Source organism: Oncorhynchus keta, chromosome 15, assembly GCF_023373465.1.
Source record: "Oncorhynchus keta strain PuntledgeMale-10-30-2019 chromosome 15, Oket_V2, whole genome shotgun sequence".
NCBI lineage: Eukaryota > Metazoa > Chordata > Actinopteri > Salmoniformes > Salmonidae > Oncorhynchus > Oncorhynchus keta.
The window spans coordinates 11819485-11839596 of NC_068435.1; the positions used below are offsets into that span (position 1 = coordinate 11819485).

Genomic DNA, 20112 nt, shown 5'->3' on the forward strand with positions numbered 1-20112 from the left:
TGGTCCAGGGAAATGGAATGGCTCTGTCCTCTGTGTTGGGGTAATGGTCCAGGGAACTGGAATGGCTCTGTCCTCTGTGTTGGGGTAATGGTCCAGGGAACTGGAATGGGTCTGTCCTCTGTGTTGGGGTAATGGTCCAGGGAACTGGAATGGCTCTGTCCTCTGTGTTGGGGTAATGGTCCAGGGAAATGGAATGGCTCTGTCCTCTGTGTTGGGGTAATGGTCCAGGGAAATGGAATGGCTCTGTCCTCTGTGTTGGGGTAATGGTCCAGGGAAATGGAATGGCTCTGTCCTCTGTGTTGGGGTAATGGTCCAGGGAAATGGAATGGCTCTGTGTGTTGGGGTACTGGGAACTGGAATGCTCTGTCCTCTGTGTTGGGGTAATGGTCCAGGGAACTGGAATGAGTCTGTCCTCTGTGTTGGGGTAATGGTCCAGGGAACTGGAATGGCTCTGTCCTCTGTGTTGGGGTAATGGCCCAGGGAACTGGAATGGGTCTGTCCTCTGTGTTGGGGTAATGGTCCAGGGAACTGGAATGGCTCTGTCCTCTGTGTTGGGGTAATGGTCCAGGGAAATGGAATGGCTCTGTCCTCTGTGTTGGGGTAATGGCCCAGGGAACTGGAATGGCTCTGTCCTCTGTGTTGGGGTAATGGTCCAGGGAAATGGAATGGCTCTGTCCTCTGTGTTGGGGTAATGGCCCAGGGAACTGGAATGGCTCTGTCCTCTGTGTTGGGGTAATGGTCCAGGGAAATGGAATGGCTCTGTCCTCTGTGTTGGGGTAATGGTCCAGGGAACTGGAATGGCTCTGTCCTCTGTGTTGGGGTAATGGTCCAGGGAAATGGAATGGGTCTGTCCTCTGTGTTGGGGTAATGGTCCAGGGAAATGGAATGGCTCTGTGTTGGGGTAATGGTCCAGGGAACTGGAATGGCTCTGTCCTCTGTGTTGGGGTAATGGTCCAGGGAAATGGAATGAGTCTGTCCTCTGTGTTGGGGTAATGGTCCAGGGAACTGGAATGGCTCTGTCCTCTGTGTTGGGGTAATGGTCCAGGGAAATGGAATGGGTCTGTCCTCTGTGTTGGGGTAATGGTCCAGGGAAATGGAATGGGTCTGTCCTCTGTGTTGGGGTAATGGTCCAGGGAAATGGAATGGCTCTGTCCTCTGTGTTGGGGTAATGGTCCAGGGAAATGGAATGGGTCTGTCCTCTGTGTTGGGGTAATGGTCCAGGGAAATGGAATGGCTCTGTCCTCTGTGTTGGGGTAATGGCCCAGGGAAATGGAATGGGTCTGTCCAGGGAAATGGAATGGGTCTGTGTTGGGGTAATGGTCCAGGGAAATGGAATGGCTCTGTGTTGGGGTAATGGTCCAGGGAAATGGAATGGCTCTGTCCTCTGTGTTGGGGTAATGGCCCAGGGAACTGGAATGGCTCTGCCTCTCTGTTGGCTGTGTTTGTGTTTTTAATGTGTGTGCCATGGGGAAAGCTGGTTCAGCTCCAGACCTGGATTCAAATACTACTTGAAATCCTTTGAAATACTTAAACCAGTGGTGGCTGGTGGCACTTTAAATGGGAAGGACAGGCTCACAGTAATTGCCGGAATGGAATTAACGGAATGGTCTCAAAATCAAACACCTGGTTTCCATGTATTTCATAACATTGTGTTCATTCCATTTATTATTATTATGAGGCGTCCTCAGGATAGTCCTGAATGAATCGTAAATAATGATGAGTGAGAAGGTTACAGACGCACAAATATCATACCCCAGTGCTGACAAGCAATTCAATTAACCCACCTTTCCTCGGGTGCCAAAGACGTGGATGACGATGAAGGCCCCGCAGCTACCTGATTCAGAGGGGTTGGGTTAAATGCAGAAGACACATTTCAGTTGTACAACTGACTAGGTATCCCCGTTTCCTTTCCCAAGACATGCTAACCTCTCATCATTACAATAACATTTTTAGGGGGTATGATATTTATGCCTCTAACTTTCTCACTCATCATTATTCATGATTCATTCAGGATTATCCGTAATCATGGTAGCATCCACATTAATGTAGAAGTGTTTAGAAATATATTCTTATTTACAATAAAAGTTACTCCAAAATGACATAATACATTATTTAACATTCGCACTGAGCTAAAGCCTAGAGCTGCCGCTTTTAAGGAGCGGGACACAGAAACGTATAAGAAACCCCGCTATGCCTTCCGACGAGCGTAAATACAGGACGAAGATCGAATCGTAATACACCGGCCCTGACGCTCATGGCAGGGCTTGTAAACTATTACAGACTACAAAGGGAAGCACAGCCGAGAGCTGCCCAGTGACACCAGCCTACCAGAAGAGCTAAATAACTTCTATGCTCGCTTCAAGGCAAGTAACACTAAAACATGCATGAGAGCATCAGCTGTTCCGGAAGACTGTGTGATCACGCTCTCTGCTGCCGATGTGAGTAAGACCTTTAAACAGGTCAACATTCTCAAGGCCGCAGGACCAGACGGATTACCAGGATGTGTACTCCAAGCATGTGCTGACCAACTGGCAAGTGTCTTCACTGACATTTTTATCCTCTCTCTGTCTGAGTCTGTAATACCAACATGTTTCAAGCAGACCATCATAGTCCCTGTGCCCAAGAACACTAAGGTAACCTGCCTAAATGACTACAGATCCGTAGCACTCACGTCTGTAGCCATGAAATGCTTTGAAAGGTTGGTAATGGTTGACATCAACACCATTATCCCAGAAACCCTAGACCCACTCCAATTTGCAGTACCACACCAACAGAGCCACAGATGATGCAATCTCTATTGCACTCCACACTGCCCTTTCCCACCTTGACAAAAGGAACACCAACGTGAGAATGCTATTCATTGATTACAGCTCAGCGTTCAACACCGACCCTGGGAATAAACACCTCCCTCTGCAACTGGATCCTGGACTTCCTGACGGGCCGCCCCCAGGTGGTAAGGTTAGGTAACAACACATCCGCCGTGCACATCCGCCGTGCAGATCCTCAACACAGGGGCCCCTCAGGGTGCGTGCTCAGTCCCCTCCTGTACTCCCTGTTCACTCATGACTGCACGGCCAGGCACGACTCCAACATCATCATTAAGTTTGCTGACGACACAACATCGACAACGATGAGACAGCCTATGGTGAGGAGGTCAGAGACAGTGTGGTGACCAGACAGTGTGGTGCCAGGACAACAACCTCTCCCTCAACGTGATCAAGACAAAGGAGATTATTGTGGACGACAGGAAAAGGAGGACCGAGCACGCCCCTTTCTCATCGATGGGGCTGTAGTGGAGCAGGTTGAGAGCTTCAAGTTCCAAAACATCTTCTAGCCCCAAGCCATAAGACTCCTTAACAGCGAATCAAATAGCTACCCAGACTAATTATTTGTTATTCTTATCTCTTACTTTTTTTTAGGTATTTTCTTCAAACTCTGTTGTTGGTTAAGGGCTTGTAAGTAAGCATTTCACTAAGGTTGTATTCGGCGCATTTGACGCTTTGATTTGAGTCTTACGAATGTCCTGCTGTCCCATCTTCAGTTCGTATCACATAATACGATGTCTTTATCCATAACTGTTGCTCACATGGTCATTTTACCAGCCCTAGCTTTGATTACTGCATAGCATGTGACTAATTAATGAGGTGAATTGTAGATGAAACTCCTGTTTTTATCTCTTTCTCCCATTCTCTTGTTTTTTCTCCACCTCTTTAACTCTTTCGTTCTCTCTCCTTTTCACCATCTCTCTCTCTATCTCACCATCTCTCTCTCTATCTCTTCTTCTCAAAATCTCTTTCTCTCCGTCCTTCTCACCATCTCTCTCTCTATCTCTCCTTCTCACCATCTCTCTCCGTCCTTCTCACATCTCTCTCTCTCCGTCCTTCTCACATCTCTCTCTCTCCGTCCTTCTCACCATCTCTCTCTCTCCGTCCTTCTCACATCTCTCTCTCTCCGTCCTTCTCACCATCTCTCTCTCTCCGTCCTTCTCACCATCTCTCTCTCTCCGTCCTTCTCACCATCTCTCTCTCCGTCCTTCTCACATCTCTCTCTCTCCGTCCTTCTCACCATCTCTCTCTCTCTCTCCTTCTCACCTCTCTCTCTCCGTCCTTCTCACCATCTCTCTCTCTCCGTCCTTCTCACCATCTCTCTCTCTCTCTCTCTCTCTGTCCTTCTCACCATCTCTATCTCTCCTTCTCATCATCTCTCTCCGTCCTTCTCACCATCTCTCTCTCTCCTTCTCACCATCTCTCTTCATCATTCTTCTTCATCATTCATTCTTCATCATTCTCACCATCTCTCTCTCTCTCTCTCCGTCCTTATCACATCTCTCTCTCTCATCCTTATCACCATCTCTCTCTCTCTCTCCGTCCTTCTCACCATCTCCGTCCTTCTCACCATCTCTATCTCTCCTTCTCACCATGTCTCTCCGTCCTTCTCACCATCTCTCTCTCTCCGTCCTTCTCACCATCTCTCGCTCTCTGTCCTTCTCACCATCTCTCTCTCCGTCTTTCTCACCATCTCTCTCTCTCTCCATCCTTCTCACCATCTCTCTCTCTCCTTCTCACCATCTCTCTCTCCGTCTTTCTCACCATCTCTCTCTCTCTGTCCTTCTCACCATCTCTCTCTCTGTCCTTCTCACCATCTCTCTCTCTCGTCCTTCTCACCATCTCTCTCTCTCTCCGTCCTTCTCACCATCTCTCTCTCTCTCCGTCCTTCTCACCATCTCTCTCTCTCTGTCCTTCTCACCATCTCTCTCTCCGTCCTTCTCACCATCTCTCTCTCTCTCCGTCCTTCTCACCATCTCTCTCTCTCCGTCCTTCTCACCATCTCTCTCTCTCTGTCCTTCTCACCATCTCTCTCTCTTCGTCCTTCTCACCATCTCTCTCTCTCCGTCCTTCTCACCATCCATCTCTCTGAGTAGCCAGGAAGACGTGTGCCCCAGCAGAGTTTGCCTGTGCTAACGGCCAGTGTGTACCAGGCCGCTGGCGCTGTGACGGGGAGCCAGAGTGTCCCGACGGCTCGGATGAGGCAGACGCCACCTGCAGTAAGTCAGAGCTCCAGTGGTTTCCCCATTCATAGTCACCTAACCACACTCACCCAACTCAAACACTCAGCAACACTTCCCCAGTCTGTCAACCACTCCACGAGCACACAGCCGTCCATGGTCGCTCACTCACTCAACCAACCACCCTTACATGGTCACCTGACCATCTATGTACAGTTGAAGTGGGAAGTTTACACCATAGCCAAATACATTTAAACTCTGTTTTTCATAATTCCTGACATTTAACCCTAGTAACAATTCCCTGTTTTAGGTCAGTTAGGATCATCACTTTATTTTAAGAATGTGAAATGTCAGAATAATAGCAGAGAGAATGATTTATTTCAGCTTTTATTTATTTCATCACATTCCCAGTTGGTCAGTGGTTTACATACACTCAATTAGTATTTGGTAGCATTGCCTTTAAATTGTTTAACTTGGGTCAAACGTTTTGGGTAGCCTTCCACAAGCTTCCCACAATAAGTTGAGTGAATTGTGGCCCATTCCTCCTGACAGAGCTGGTGTAACTGAGTCAGGTTTGTAGGCCTCCTTGCTCACACACACTTTTTCAGTTCTGCCACAAATTGTCTATAGGATTGAGGTCTGGGCTTTGTGATGGCCACTCCAATACCTTGACTTTGTTGTCCCTAAGCCATTTTGCCACAACTTTGGAAGTATGCTTGGGGTCATTGTCCATTTGGAAGACCCATTTGCGACCAAGCTTTAACTTCCTGAATGATGTCTTGAGATGTTGCTTCAATATATCCACTTAATTTTCCTGCCTCATATTGCCATCTATTTTGTGAAGTGCACCAGTCCCTCCAGCAGCAAAACACCCCCACAACATGATGCTGCCATCTCTGTGCTTCACGGTTGGGATGGTGTTCTTTGGCTTGCAAGCGTCCTCCTTTTCCCTCCAAACATAACGATGGTCATTATGGCCAAACAGTTCTATTTTTGTTTCATCAGAACAGAGGACATTTCTCCAAAAAGTACGATCTTTGTCCCCATGTGCAGTTGCAAACCGTAGTCTGGCTTTTCTATGGGGGTTTTGGAGCAGTGGCTTCTTCCTTGCAGAGCGGCCTTTCAGGTTATGTCGACATAGGACTCGTTTTGCTGTGGATATAGATACCTTTGTACCCGTATCTTCACAAGGTAATTTGCTGTTGTTCTGGGATTGATTTGCACTTTTCGCACCAAAGTACGTTAATCTCTAGGAGACAGAACGGGACTCCTTCCTGAGCAGTATGACGGCTGCGTGGTCCCATGGTGTTTATACTTGCGTACTATTGTTTGTACAGATGAACGTGGTATCTTCAGGTGTTTGGAAATTGCTCCCAAGGATGAACCAGACTTGTGGAGGTCTACAAATGTTTTTCTGAGGACTTGGCTGATTTCTTTTGATTTTCCCCATGATGTCAAGCCAAGAGGCACTGAGTTTGAAGGTAGGCCTTGAAATACATCCACAGGTACACCTCCAATTGACTCAAATGATGTCAATTAGCCTATTCGAAGATTCTAAAGCCATGACATCATTTTCTGGAATTTTCCAAGCTGTTTAAAGGCACAGTCAACTTCGTGTATGTAAACTTCTGACCCACTGGAATTGTGTTAGTGAATTATAGGTGAAATAATCTGTTGTTGTAAAAATGACTTGTGTCATGCACAAAGTAGATGTCCTGACCGACTTGTCAAAACTATAGTTTGTTAACAAGAAATGTGTGGAGTGATTGAAGAATAAGTTTTAATGACTCCAACCTAAGTGTATGTAAACTTCCGACTTCAACTGTACCTATTCAGTGACGCTGCGTTTACCCTGACTTCTCCTTCTGTCTGCTCTATCCCTCTACCTCTGTTTGCTCTATCCCTCTACCTCTCTCTGCTCTTTCTGTCTGCTCTATCCCTCTACCTCTGTTTGCTCTATCCCTCTACCTCTCTCTGCTCTTTCTGTCTGCTCTATCCCTCTTCCTCTGTCTGCTCTATCCCTCTACCTCTGTCTGCTCTATCCCTCTCCCTCTCTCTGCTCGAACTCTCTACCTCTGTCTGCTCTTTCTCTCTACTCTATCCCTCTACCTCTCTCTACTCTCTCCCTCTACCTCTGTCTGCTCTATCCCTCTACCTCTGTCTGCTCTATCCCTCTCTCTCTGTCTGCTCTATCCCTCTACCTACCTCTCTCTGCTCTATCCCTCTACCTCTGTCTGCTCTATCCCTCTCTCTCTGTCTGCTCTATCCCTCTACCTACCTCTCTCTGCTCTATCCCTCTACCTCTCTCTGCTCTTTCTGTCTGCTCTATCCCTCTACCTCACTCTGCTCTATCCCTCTGCTCTATCCCTCTACCTCTCAGCTTTATCCCTCTACCTCTCTCTGCTCTTTCTCTCTGCTCTATCCTTCTACCTCTCTCTGCTCTATCCCTCTACCTCTGTCTGCTCTATCCCTCTACCTCTCTCTGCTCTTTTTGTCTGCTTTATCACTCTACCTCTGTCTGCTCTATCCCTCTACCTCTCTCTGCTCTTTCCCTCTACCTCTCTCTGCTCTATCCCTCTACCTCTGCTCGAACTCTCTACCTCTGTCTGCTCTTTCTCTCAGCTCTATCCCTCTACCTCTCCTACTCTCTCCCCTACCTATGTCTGCTCTATCCCTCTACCTATGTCTGCTCTATCCACAGGTACCTACCTCTCTCTGCTCAAATGATATCCCTTACCTATCTCTTCTACCATGACTCATTTTCTGCTCTTTCTGTCTGCTTAAAGGCCAGTCTACCTCTGCTCTATCCATCTACCTCTCTGGCTCTTTCTGTCTGCGCTATCCCTCTACCTCGCTCTGCAGTGAATTATAGGTATCCCTCTGCTCTATCCTTCTACCTGTCTGCTCTTTCCTTCTACCTCTCTCTGCTCTTTCTCTCTGCTTATCCCTCTACCTCTCTCTGCTCTTTCTGTCTGCTCTATCCTCTACCTCACTCTGCTCTATCCCTCTGCTCTATCCCTCTACCTCTCAGCTTTATCCCTCTATTCTCTGCTCTTTCTCTCTGCTCTATCCTTCTACCTCTCTCTGCTCTATCCCTCTACCTCTGTCTGCTCTATCCCTCTACCTCTCTCTGCTCTTTTTGTCTGCTTTATCACTCTACCTCTGTCTGCTCTATCCCTCTACCTCTCTCTGCTCTTTCCCTCTACCTCTCTCTGCTCTATCCCTCTACCTCTCTCTGCTCGAACTCTCTACCTCTGTCTGCTCTTTCTCTCAGCTCTATCCCTCTACCTCTCTCTACTCTCTCCCTCTACCTATGTCTGCTCTATCCCTCTACCTATGTCTGCTCTATCCCTCTACCTACCTCTCTCTGCTCTATATCCCTCTACCTATCTCTCTACCTCTCTCTGCTCTTTCTGTCTGCTCTATCCCTCTACCTCTGCTCTATCCATCTACCTCTCTCTGCTCTTTCTGTCTGCGCTATCCCTCTACCTCGCTCTGCTCTATCCCTCTGCTCTATCCTTCTACCTCTCTCTGCTCTTTCCTTCTACCTCTCTCTGCTCTTTCTCTCTGCTCTATCCTTCTACCTCTCTCTGCTCTTTCTCTCTGCTCTATCCTTCCACCTCTCTCTGTTCTTTCTCTCTGCTCTATCCCTCTACCCCTCTCTGCTCTTTCTCTCTGCTCTATCCCTCTACCCCTCTCTGCTCTTTCTCTCTGCTCTATCATTCTACCTCTCTCTGCTCCATCTGTCTGCTCTATCCCTCTACCTCTCTCTGCTCTTTCTCTCTGCTCTATCCTTCTACCTCTGTCTGCTCTTTGTCTCTGCTCTATCCCTCTACCCCTCTCTGCTCTTTCTCTCTGCTCTATCCTTCTACCTCTCTCTGCTCTTTCTCTCTCTACCTATCCTTCTACCTCTCTCTGCTCTCCTCTCTGCTCTATCCTTCTACCTCTCTCTGCTCTTTGTCTCTGCTCTATCCCTCTACCCTGCTCTGCTCTTTCTCTCTGCTCTATCCTTCTACCTCTCTCTGCTCTTTCTGTCTGCTCTATCCCTCTACTCTATCCATCTACCTCTCTCTGCTCTTTCTGTCTGCGCTCTCCCTCTCCTCGCTCTGCTCTATCCTTCTACTCTATCCTTCTCTTTCTCTCTGCTCTATCCTTCCACCTCTCTCTGTTCTTTCTCTCTGCTCTATCCCTCTACCCCTCTCTGCTCTTTCTCTCTGCTCTATCCCTCTACCCCTCTCTGCTCTTTCTCTCTGCTCTATCATTCTACCTCTCTCTGCTCCATCTGTCTGCTCTATCCCTCTACCTCTCTCTGCTCTTTCTCTCTGCTCTATCCTTCTACCTCTCTCTGCTCTTTGTCTCTGCTCTATCCCTCTACCCCTCTCTGCTCTTTCTCTCTGCTCTATCCTTCTACCTCTCTCTGCTCTTTCTCTCTGCTCTATCCTTCTACCTCTCTCTGCTCTTTCTCTCTGCTCTATCCTTCTACCTCTCTCTGCTCTTTCTCTCTGCTCTATCCTTCTACCTCTCTCTGCTCTTTCTCTCTGCTCTATCCTTCTACCTCTCTCTGCTCTTTGTCTCTGCTCTATCCCTCTACCCCTCTCTGCTCTTTCTCTCTGCTCTATCCTTCTACCTCTCTCTGCTCTTTCTGTCTGCTCTATCCCTCTACCTCTCAGCTTTATCCCTCTACATCTCTCTGCTCTTTCTCTCTGCTCTATCCTTCTACCTCTCTCTGCTCTATCCCTCTACCTCTGTCTGCTCTATCCCTCTACCTCTCTGCTCTTTCTGTCTGCTTCATCCCTCTACCTCTGTCTGTTCTATCCCTCTACCTCTCTCTGCTCTTTCCCTCTACCTCTCTCTGCTCTATCCCTCTACCTCTCTCTGCTCGAACTCTCTACCTCTGTCTGCTCTTTCTCTCTGCTCTATCGCTCTACCTCTCTCTACTCTCTCCCTCTACCTCTGTCTGCTCTATCCCTCTACCTATGTCTGCTCTCTCCCTCTACCTCTGTCTGCTCTATCCCTCTACCTCTCTCTACTCTCTCCCTCTACCTCTGTCTGCTCTATCCCTCTACCTATGTCTGCTCTATCCCTCTACCCCTGTCTGCTCTATCCCTCTACCTACCTCTCTCTGCTCTATATCCCTCTACCTATCTCTCTACCTCTCTCTGCTCTTTCTGTCTGCTCTATCCCTCTACCTCTGCTCTATCCCTCTACCTCTCTCTGCTCTTTCTGTCTGCTCTATCCCTCTACCTCGCTCTGCTCTATCCCTCTGCTCTATCCCTCTACCTCTCAACTTTATCCCTCTACCTCTCTCTGCTCTTTCTCTCTGCTCTATCCTTCTACCTCTCTCTGCTCTTTCTCTCTGCTCTATCCTTCTACCTCTCTCTGCTCTTTCTCTCTGCTCTATCCTTCCACCTCTCTCTGCTCTTTCTCTCTGCTCTATCCCTCTACCCCTCTCTGCTCTTTCTCTCTGCTCTATCATTCTACCTCTCTCTGCTCCATCTGTCTGCTCTATCCCTCTACCTCTCTCTGCTCTTTCTGTCTGCTCTATCCTTCTACCTCTCTCTGCTCTTTGTCTCTGCTCTATCCCTCTACCCCTCTCTGCTCTTTCTCTCTGCTCTATCTCTCTACCTCTCTCTGCTCCTACTTGTCTGTTTCTTGGAAGCTCGTCAAATTGATGCTCTCCAAAACATTCCCAGAGATATTGGTACCAAAGTTGATTCATAGTCCTAGCATCAATAGGGCCAGAGAGCATATTAAGATCCTAACCAACTACTGTTCAGATCATCAGACCTCTGCACTAGAAAGGCTAAAAGGCTGAATAATTACAGCTCGATTCTTCACACTCACACCCTATCTGAATATTATGTAGCTCTGTTTCTCTCCGCTCCGATGTGCCAGCCAGCCAGACAGCATCTAATTTGGCTTTTGAAGGCGAGACTCTGTGTTTGTAATTTTCCCTGCTACTCCACTTGGGCACCGGTTCAGCCGCCTCTCACTCACGCCACCAGCAAGGGCCCTCGCCTCGGCTCGCCCACACACTTCCCCACTAGACCAGCGTCTGATGTTGGAGAGAGGCAGGAGGTGTAACTTGATTACTGCCAAGCTCTTAGAGGTGTAGCCTGATCACTGCCAAGCTCTTAGAGGTGAAGGGGGAACGCTTTCATACTTTCATTTAGGCAATGTCGGACTGACTGAGACCGATTTCCCTGCTCTCCCCATCTGCTCGTGCTCATCCGGGAGTAGGGGAAGGGCAAGGGGCGGCAGGGTAGCCTAGTGGTTAGAGCGTTAGTAGTAACTGAAAGGTTGCAAGTTCGAATTCCCGAGCTGACAAGGTACGAATCTGTCCTTCTGCCCCTGAAGAGGCAGTTAACCCACTGTTCCTAGGCCGTCATTGAAAATAAGAATTTGTTCTTAACTGACTTGCCTAGTAAAATAAAAGTTTTTTTTTTTTAAATGTAAAAAGGGGAGACGTTTTACCGCTTGTCTGGACTGAGCTGGGCCACAGGTTTGGGGAGATTAAAGGGGTTCTGAATTATTCCCTTTCACGTGAGTCATGGGAAGTAGCTTGGACTGGAGACAAGCTCAGTGTCTTGACTTTTCAAGCAGATCATTTGGAAGAATTGCATTAAGATGTTTTTCTGAATGTATCTGATTGACATGAACTGTCAGCACTTGTTTCTGTTGTACCAGCTGTTGTACGAGACCCGATTCAACAGAGACCAGAGATATTCAAGTCTGGGTCAAAACCAATACTGGAGCTACAGTGCATTCGGAAAAGTATTCAGACCCCTTGACTTTTCCCACATTTTGAGATGTCCTTGAGATGTTTCTACAACTTGATTTGAATCCAACTGTGGTAAATTCAATGGACATTATTTGGAAAAGCCACACACCTGTCTATATAAGGTCCCACAGTTGACAGTGTATGTCAGAGCATAAACCAAGCCATGAGGTCGAAGGACTTATGAGTAGAGCTCCAAGACAGGATGGTGTCGAGGGACAGATCTGGGGAAGGGTACAAAAAAATGTCTGCAGCATTGAAGGTCCCCAAGAACACAGTTGACTCCATCATTCTTAAATGGAAGATGTTTGGAACCACCAAGAATCTTCCTAGAGCTGGCCGCCCGGCCAAACCGAGCAATCAGGGGAGAAGGGTCTTGGTCAAGGAGGTGACCAAGAACCCGATGGTCACTCTGACAGAGCTCCAGAGTTCCTCTGTGGAGATGGGTCCGAGTCAGGACTGAGACCAAGGGGGGTCAGAGTCAGGACTGAGACCAAGGGGGGTCAGAGTCAGGACTGAGACCAAGGGGGTCAGAGTCAGGACTGAGACCAAGGGGGGTCAGAGTCAGGACTGAGACCAAGGGGGGTCAGAGTCAGGACTGAGACCAAGGGGGGTCAGAGTCAGGACTGAGACCAAGGGGGGTCCGAGTCAGGACTGAGACCAAGGGGGTCCGAGTCAGGACTGAGACCAAGGGGGTCCGAGCCAGGACTGAGACCAAGGGGGGTCCGAGCCAGGACTGAGACCAAGGCGGGGTTCGAGTCCGAGTCAGGACTGAGACCAAGGCGGGGTTCGAGTCCGAGTCAGGACTGAGACCAAGGGGGTTCGAGTCCGAGTCAGGACTGAGACCAAGGGGGGTCCGAGTCAGGACTGAGACCAAGGGGGGTCCGAGTCAGGACTGAGACCAAGGGGGGTCCGAGTCAGGACTGAGACCAAGGGGGGTCCGAGTCAGGACTGAGACCAGTGCAATCTGAATACTACAACACTGGTACCCATTCACGTTTTAATCTTGTGATTGGTTGATCACACAGGCCTACAAAGTTTGTCATTGAGCTCGCTATTTAAAAGGAATTTGCATGCATTTACCACAGCAGAAAGGGAATTGGAAAAAGCTCATTTAATCTTAGAAACATATTTTCCTAATTTTGTACTGCTTTATCAAGTTGAGGAGATGTGGCCCGTTATCGCATAATGTACGAAGCACAGAACAGCCGACAAGTCGCTAATATTAATGTCACCCTCAAAAAGTTTGTGTGAGGACGAGTTAGAGAAAGAGACAGAGACCTACAAAGGATAACGTGTTTGCATTGGAAATCCAATTAAATATGAATAAGGGAGAGATTTTGTCTTTGAACGGAGATCGAGATCACAATTTAAAAAAAGTCTATTTAAATGGAAATCCTACATGTATTTTATTCATGTCACGTTGCGGTCGATGGTCAAATCTTTGAGATTGAGGCCCAAAGATTTGGGCACCAGAATTCAGTCTGCGGGCCTGTTCTTTATCAAAGTCATTACATTTATTATTTCTGCTCTTGACAAAGAGCTGAATAATAAACCAATACAGTTGATTCAGTCTTGTCTGTATGCTGATGTCGTACAAGAGGAGGGCCTTACAACTCATGTTCAAATACTACAACTCTCCATTCAATGAACATGAATCACTTATGGATTCCTGTTCTATTGTTAGCAGGGTTAAACCATTACACTTGGTTTCCATGGCTACTGTTTTATTTTATTTTATTTTATTTCACCTTTATTTAACCAGGTAGGCTAGTTGAGAACAAGTTCTCATTTGCAACTGCGACCTGGCCAAGATAAAGCATAGCAGTGTGAACAGACAACACAGAGTTACACATGGAGTAAACAATTAGCAAGTCAATAACACAGTAGAAAAAAATGGGCAGTCTATATACAATGTGTGCAAAAGGCATGAGGAGGTAGGCGAATAATACAATTTTGCAGATTAACACTGGAGTGATAAATGATCAGATGGGCATGTACAGGTAGAGATATTGGTGTGCAAAAGAGCAGAAAAGTAAATAAATAAAAACAGTATAAAAACAGTATGGGAATGAGGTAGGTGAAAAGGGTGAGCTATTTACCTATAGACTATGTACAGCTGCAGCGATCGGTTAGCTGCTCGGATAGCTGATGTTTGAAGTTGGAGAGGGAGATAAAAGTCTCCAACTTCAGCGATTTTTGCAATTCGTTCCAGTCACAGGCAGCAGAGTACTGGAACGAAAGGCGGAAATGAGGTGTTGGCTTTAGGGATGATCAGTGAGATACACCTGCTGGAGCGCGTGCTACGGATGGGTGTTGCCATCGTGACCAGTGAACTGAGATAAGGCGGAGCTTTACCTAGCATGGACTTGTAGATGACCTGGAGCCAGTGGGTCTGGCGACGAATATGTAGTGAGGGCCAGCCGAAGAGCATACAAGTCGGTGGTGGGTGGTATAAGGTGCTTTAGTGACAAAACGGATGGCACTGTGGTAGACTGCATCCAGTTTGCTGAGTAGAGTGTTGGAAGCCATTTTGTAGATGACATCGCCGAAGTGAGGATCGGTAGGATAGTCAGTTTTACTAGGAAGCTTGGCAGCGTGAGTGAAGGAGGCTTTGTTGCGGAATAGAAAGCCGACTCTGGATTTGATTTTTGATTGGAGATGTTTGATGTGAGTCTGGAAGGAGAGTTTGCAGTCTAGCCAGACACCTAGGTACTTATAGATGTCCACATATTCAAGGTTGGAACCATCCAGGGTGGTGATGCTAGTCGGGCATGCGGGTGCAGGCAGCGATCGGTTGATGCATTTGGTTTTACTCGCGTTTAAGAGCAGTTGGAGGCCACGGAAGGAGTGCTGTATGGCATTGAAGCTCGTTTGGAGGTTGGATAGCACAGTGTCCAATGACGGGCCGAAAGTATATAGAATGGTGTCGTCTGCGTAGAGGTGGATCAGGGAATCGCCCGCAGCAAGAGCAACATCATTGATATATACAAAGAAAAGAGTCGCCCGAGAATTGAACCCTGTGGCACCCCCTTAGAGACTGCCAGAGGACCGGACAGCATGCCCTCTGATTTGACACACTGAACTCTGTCTGCAAAGTAATTGGTGAACCAGGCAAGGCAGTCATCCGAAAAACCGAGGCTGTTGAGTCTGCCGATAAGAATTTGGTGATTGACAGAGTCCTTGGCGAGGTCGATGAAGACGGCTGCACAGTACTGTCTTTTATCGATGGCGGTTATGATATCATTTAGTACCTTGAGTGTGGCTGAGGTGCACCCGTGACCGGCTCGGAAACCAGATTGCACAGCGGAGAAGGTACGGTGGGATTCGAGATGGTCAGTGACCTGTTTGTTGACTTGGCTTTCAAGACCTTAGATAGGCAGGGCAGGATGGATATAGGTCTATAGCAGTTTGGGTCAGGGTGTCTCCCCCTTTGAAGAGGGGATGACTGCGGCAGCTTTCAATCCTTGGGGATCTCAGACGATATGAAAGAGAGGTTGAACAGGCTGGTAATAGGGGTTGCGACAATGGTGGCAGATAGTTTCAGAAATAGCGGGTCCAGATTGTCAAGCCCAGCTGATTTGTACGGGTCCAGGTTTTGCAGCTCTTTCAGAACATCTGCTATCTGGATCTGGGTAAAGGAGTATAGCAAATGATTGTCCCCCACAATGATGGAGGTGGAGATCTGTCTTGATCTCACGTTAGTCACACATAATATCTCAGACAACTCTTGCCCCTGATTTTGACCAACCTTGGATGAATGATGCGTCTAGCCAGGGATTTACAAAGTTACACCGATTGGCCCAAAGGGGGCGCTATAGTAATCGACTGATTTTCCAAACTTTGAACAAGAATATTTCCTGTCTCGTTTGAGCTACGGTCATGACATTTTTTGTACGTGTATGCATCTCCTCATGAGAAACACGTTTCCCGCAAGGATCCATAAGCTCCTCCCATTCACATCAAGATGAACATTTTGAAACGCTGTGCAGACGATCTGTAAATCCATACAGACACACTGGACCATTACTAAGACTTGTTCTTTCTCTCATTAATCCACCCAACATCAGTTAGAACAAGTTTGAACAATTGTCACTAATTGTCCCTCATTGTCCCTTTCAGTAGAACTATGAGAATTAATTCAGAATGCCATTTAGTAAGAAACATTGAACTTCTGATATACTACAAATTGAAAAATATAGCGTGAAAGAAGTGTCAGAAGGCTCGACGATAACAAAAAAAACGGCAAATTAGCGCCGCAAATAAGGCCTTGTGTGACGCTCAGTCCTTAAACTATAGAGTGTTGCCGTGACAACTTCACACTTCGAGCAGAAGCCCAGATGCCAAAAAGTGGCACCTCCTGCTGTAATTTACAACATATTTAGCCCAGGGACGGTGTTTGTTTGAAGTTTGTATTTCTCTTCTGTTGGTGCCAGGCAGAGACCTACGGTATGTTTGCAGTCTGTGATAGTGGATCCCCTGTTTTTCATCTGTTAATGCTAATTAACATACAGCGCACACACCTTCCGCCACGCTCCAATTACACTGAAGCTTGATGAGGTTTGAAGCATGCTGTGTTTTTTTTGTCTCTGTCTCTCTGTCTCTGGCTCTCACTCCCTGTCTCTCTCTCTCTGTCTCTCTCTCTGTCTCTCTCTCCCTGTCTCGCTCTCTGTCTCTCGCTCTCTGTCTCTGTCTCTGTCTCTGTCTCTGTCTCTGTCTCTGTCTGTCTGTCTGTCTGTCTGTCTGTCTGTCTGTCTGTCTGTCTGTCTGTCTGTCTGTCTGTCTGTCTGTCTGGCTCTGGCTCTGGCTCTGGCTCTCACTCCCTGTCTCTCTCTCTCTGTCTCTCTCTCTGTCTCTCTCACTCCCTGTCTCTCTCTCTCTGTCTCTCTCTCTGTCTCTCTCACTCCCTGTCTCTCTCTCTCTGTCTCTCTCACTCCCTGTCTCTCTCTCTCTCTCTCTCTCTCTCTCTCTCTGTCTCTCTCTCTGTCTCTCTCTCTCTCTCTCTCTGTCTCTCTCTCTCCCTGTCTCTTTCTCTGTCTCTGTCTGTCTGTCTGTCTGTCTGTCTGTCTGTCTGTCTGTCTGTCTGTCTGTCTGTCTGTCTGTCTGTCTGTCTGTCTGTCTGTCTGTTTGGCTCTCGCTCTCGCTCTCGCTCTCAATTCAATTCAATTCAAGGGACTTTATTGGCATGGGAAACATGTGTTAACATTACCAAAGCAAGTGAGGTAGATGATATACAAAAGTGAAATAAACAATAAAAATTAACAGTAAACATTTCACATACAGAAGTTTCAAAACAATAAAGACATTACAAATGTCATATTATGTATATATACAGTGTTGTAACAATGTTCAAATGGTTAAAGTACACAAGGGAAATAAATAAGCATAAAAATGGGTTGTATTTACAATGGTGTTTGTTCTTCACTGGTTGCCCTTTTCTTGTGGCAACAGGTCACAAATATTGCTGCTGTGATGTCACACTGTGGTATTTCACCCAGTAGATATGGGAGTTCATCAAAATTGGGTTTGTTTTCAAATTATTTTTGGATCTGTGTAATCTGAGGGAAATATGTGTCTCTAATATGGTCATACATTGGGCAGGAGGTTCGGAAGTGCAGCTCAGTTTCCACCTCATTTTGTGGGCAGTGAGCACATAGCCTGTCTTCTCTTGAGAGCCATGTCTGCCTACGGCGGCCTTTCTCAGTAGCAAGGCTATGCTCACTGAGTCTGTACATAGTCAAAGCTTTCCTTAAGTTTGGGTCAGTCACAGTGGACAGGTATTCTGCCACTGTGTACTCTCTGTTTAGGGCCAAATAGCATTCTGGTTTGTTCTGTTTTTTTGTTAATTACTTGACACATTGGAAATAATTATCTTTTTGTTTTCTCATGATTTGCTTGGGTCTAATTGTGCTGTGGTCCTGAGGCTGTGTGGGTGTGTTTGACTGTGAACAGAGCCCCAGGACCAGCTTGCTTAGGGGACTCTTCTCCAGGTTCATCTCTCTGTAGGTGATGGCTTTGTTATGGAAGGTTTGGGAATCGCTTCCTTTTAGGTGGTTGTAGAATTTAACGGCTCTTTTCTGGATTTTGATCATTAGCGGGTATCGGCCTAATTATGCTCTGCGTGCATTATTTGGTGTGTTACATTGTACATAGAGGAAATTTTTGCAGAATTCTGCATGCAGTCTCAATTTGGTGTTTGTCCCATTTTGTGAAATCTTGGTTGGTGAGCGGACCCCAGACCTCACAACCATAAAGGGCAATGGGCTCTATTACTGATTCAAGTATTTTTATCCAGATCGTAATTGGTATGTTGAATTTTATGTTCCTTTTGATGGCATAGAAGGCCCTTCTTGCCTTGTCTCTCAGATCGTTCACAGCTTTGTGGAAGCTACCTGTGGTGCGGATGTTTAGGCCAAGGTATGTATAGTTTTTTGTCTGCTCTAGGGCAATGGTGTCTAGATGGAATTTGTATTTGTGGTCCTGGTGACTGGACCTTTTTTGGAACACCATTATTTTGGTCTTACTGAGATTTACTGTCAGGGCCCAGGTCTGACAGAATCTGTGCAGAATATCTAGGGGCTGCTGTAGGCCTTCCTTGGTTGGTGACAGAAGCACCGGATCATCAGCAAACAGTAGACATTTGACTTCAGACTCTAGTAGGGTGAGGCCGTGTGCTGCAGACTTTTCTAGTGCCTGTGCCAATTCATTGATATATATGTTGAAGAGGGTGGGGCTTACGCTGCATCCTTGTCTCACCCCACGGCCCTGTGTGAAGAAGTTGGTGTTTTTTGCCTATTTTAACCACACACTTGTTGTTTGTCTACATGGATTTTATAATGTCGTATGTTTTACCCCCAACACCACTTTCCATCAATTTGTATAGCAGACCCTCATGCCAAATTGAGTCGAAGGATTTTTTGAAATCAACAAAGCATGAGAAGACTTTGCCTTTATTTTGGTTTGTTTGGTTGTCAATTAGGGTGTGCAGGGTGAATACATGGTCTGTTGTATGGTAATTTGGTAAAAAAAAACAATTTGACATTTGCTCAGTACATTGTTTTCATTGAGGACATGTAGGAGTCTCCTGTTAATGATAATGCAGATTTTCCCAAGGTTGCTGTTGACGCATATTCCACGGTAGTAATTGGGGTCAAATTTGTCTCCACTTTTGTGGATTGGGGTGATCAGTCCTTGGTTCCAAATATTGGGGAAGATGCCATAGCTAAGGATGATGTTAAAGAGTTTTAGTATAGCCAATTGGAATTTATATTTATATTTATATTTGATCATTTCATTAAGGATACCATCAACACCACAGGCCTTTTTGGGTTGGAGGGTTTTTATTTTGTCATGTAGCTCATTCAAGGTAATTGGAAAATCCAGTGGGTTCTTGTAGTCTTTAATAGTTGATTCTAAGATTTGTATTTGGTCCTGTATATGTTTTTGCTCTTTATTATTTGTTATAGAGCCAAAAAGATTGGAGAAGTGGTTTCCCCATACATCTCCATTTTGGATAGATCATTCTTTATGTTGTTGTTTGTTTAGTGTTTTCCAATTTTCCCAGAAGTGGTTAGAGTCTATGGATTCTTCAATTACATTGAGCGGATTTCTGACATTCTGTTCCTTCTTTTTCCGTAGTGTATTTCTGTATTGTTTTAGTGATTCACCATAGTGAAGGCGGAGACTCAGTTTTTCCGGGTCTCTATGTTTTTGGTTGGACATTTTTGCATTCTTCATCGAACCATTTGTCATTGTTGTTAATTGTCTAAAAGGGATTGAATTTGTTGTTGCCAGCAATTGTTTTTTGGGCTAGATTTGATCATTTGTTGCCTAAATGGCATTCCTTCCATCCATAGCATTTCTTAATGTTACTCAGTTCCTTTGGCTTTCCTTCTGGCATTTAGGTCACCACAGACTAGTACATGTCCCTGGGCCTGGAAATGATTGATTTCCCCCTCCAGGATGGAGAAGCTGTCTTCATTAAAGTATGGCGATTCTAGTGGGGGGATATAGGTAGCACACAGGAGGACATTTTTCTCTGTTAAGATAATTTCCTTTTGAATTTCTAGCCAAAGGTAAAATGTTCCTGTTTTGATTAATTTAATGGAGTGAGTTAGGTCTGCGCTATACCAAATTAGCATATCCCCTGAGTCCATACCCTGTTTCACACCTGGTAGTTTGGTGGATGGGACTACCAGCTCTCTGTAACCTAGAGGGCAACCAGTGGGTCCGTCTCCTCTATACTAGGTTTCTTGCAGGATGACAATGTCTGTATTACCGATTTCTTTGGTGAAGTCCGGGTTCCTGCTCTTTAGGCCAAAGGCAGATG

General features: G+C 46.4%; 1 protein-coding gene across 2 annotated transcripts in view; it reads left to right on the forward strand.

Moving 5' to 3' along the window:
* The window catches only part of LOC118376836 (low-density lipoprotein receptor-related protein 8-like), a 212158-nt gene that overhangs the window by 69390 nt on the left and 122656 nt on the right, over nt 1–20112 (forward strand). For both annotated transcript variants that reach the window (XM_052463390.1, XM_052463391.1), the window contains exon 3: nt 4922–5044. In XM_052463390.1, coding sequence (XP_052319350.1) covers nt 4922–5044 — 123 coding nt within the window. The remainder of the gene's footprint in view (nt 1–4921; nt 5045–20112) is intronic.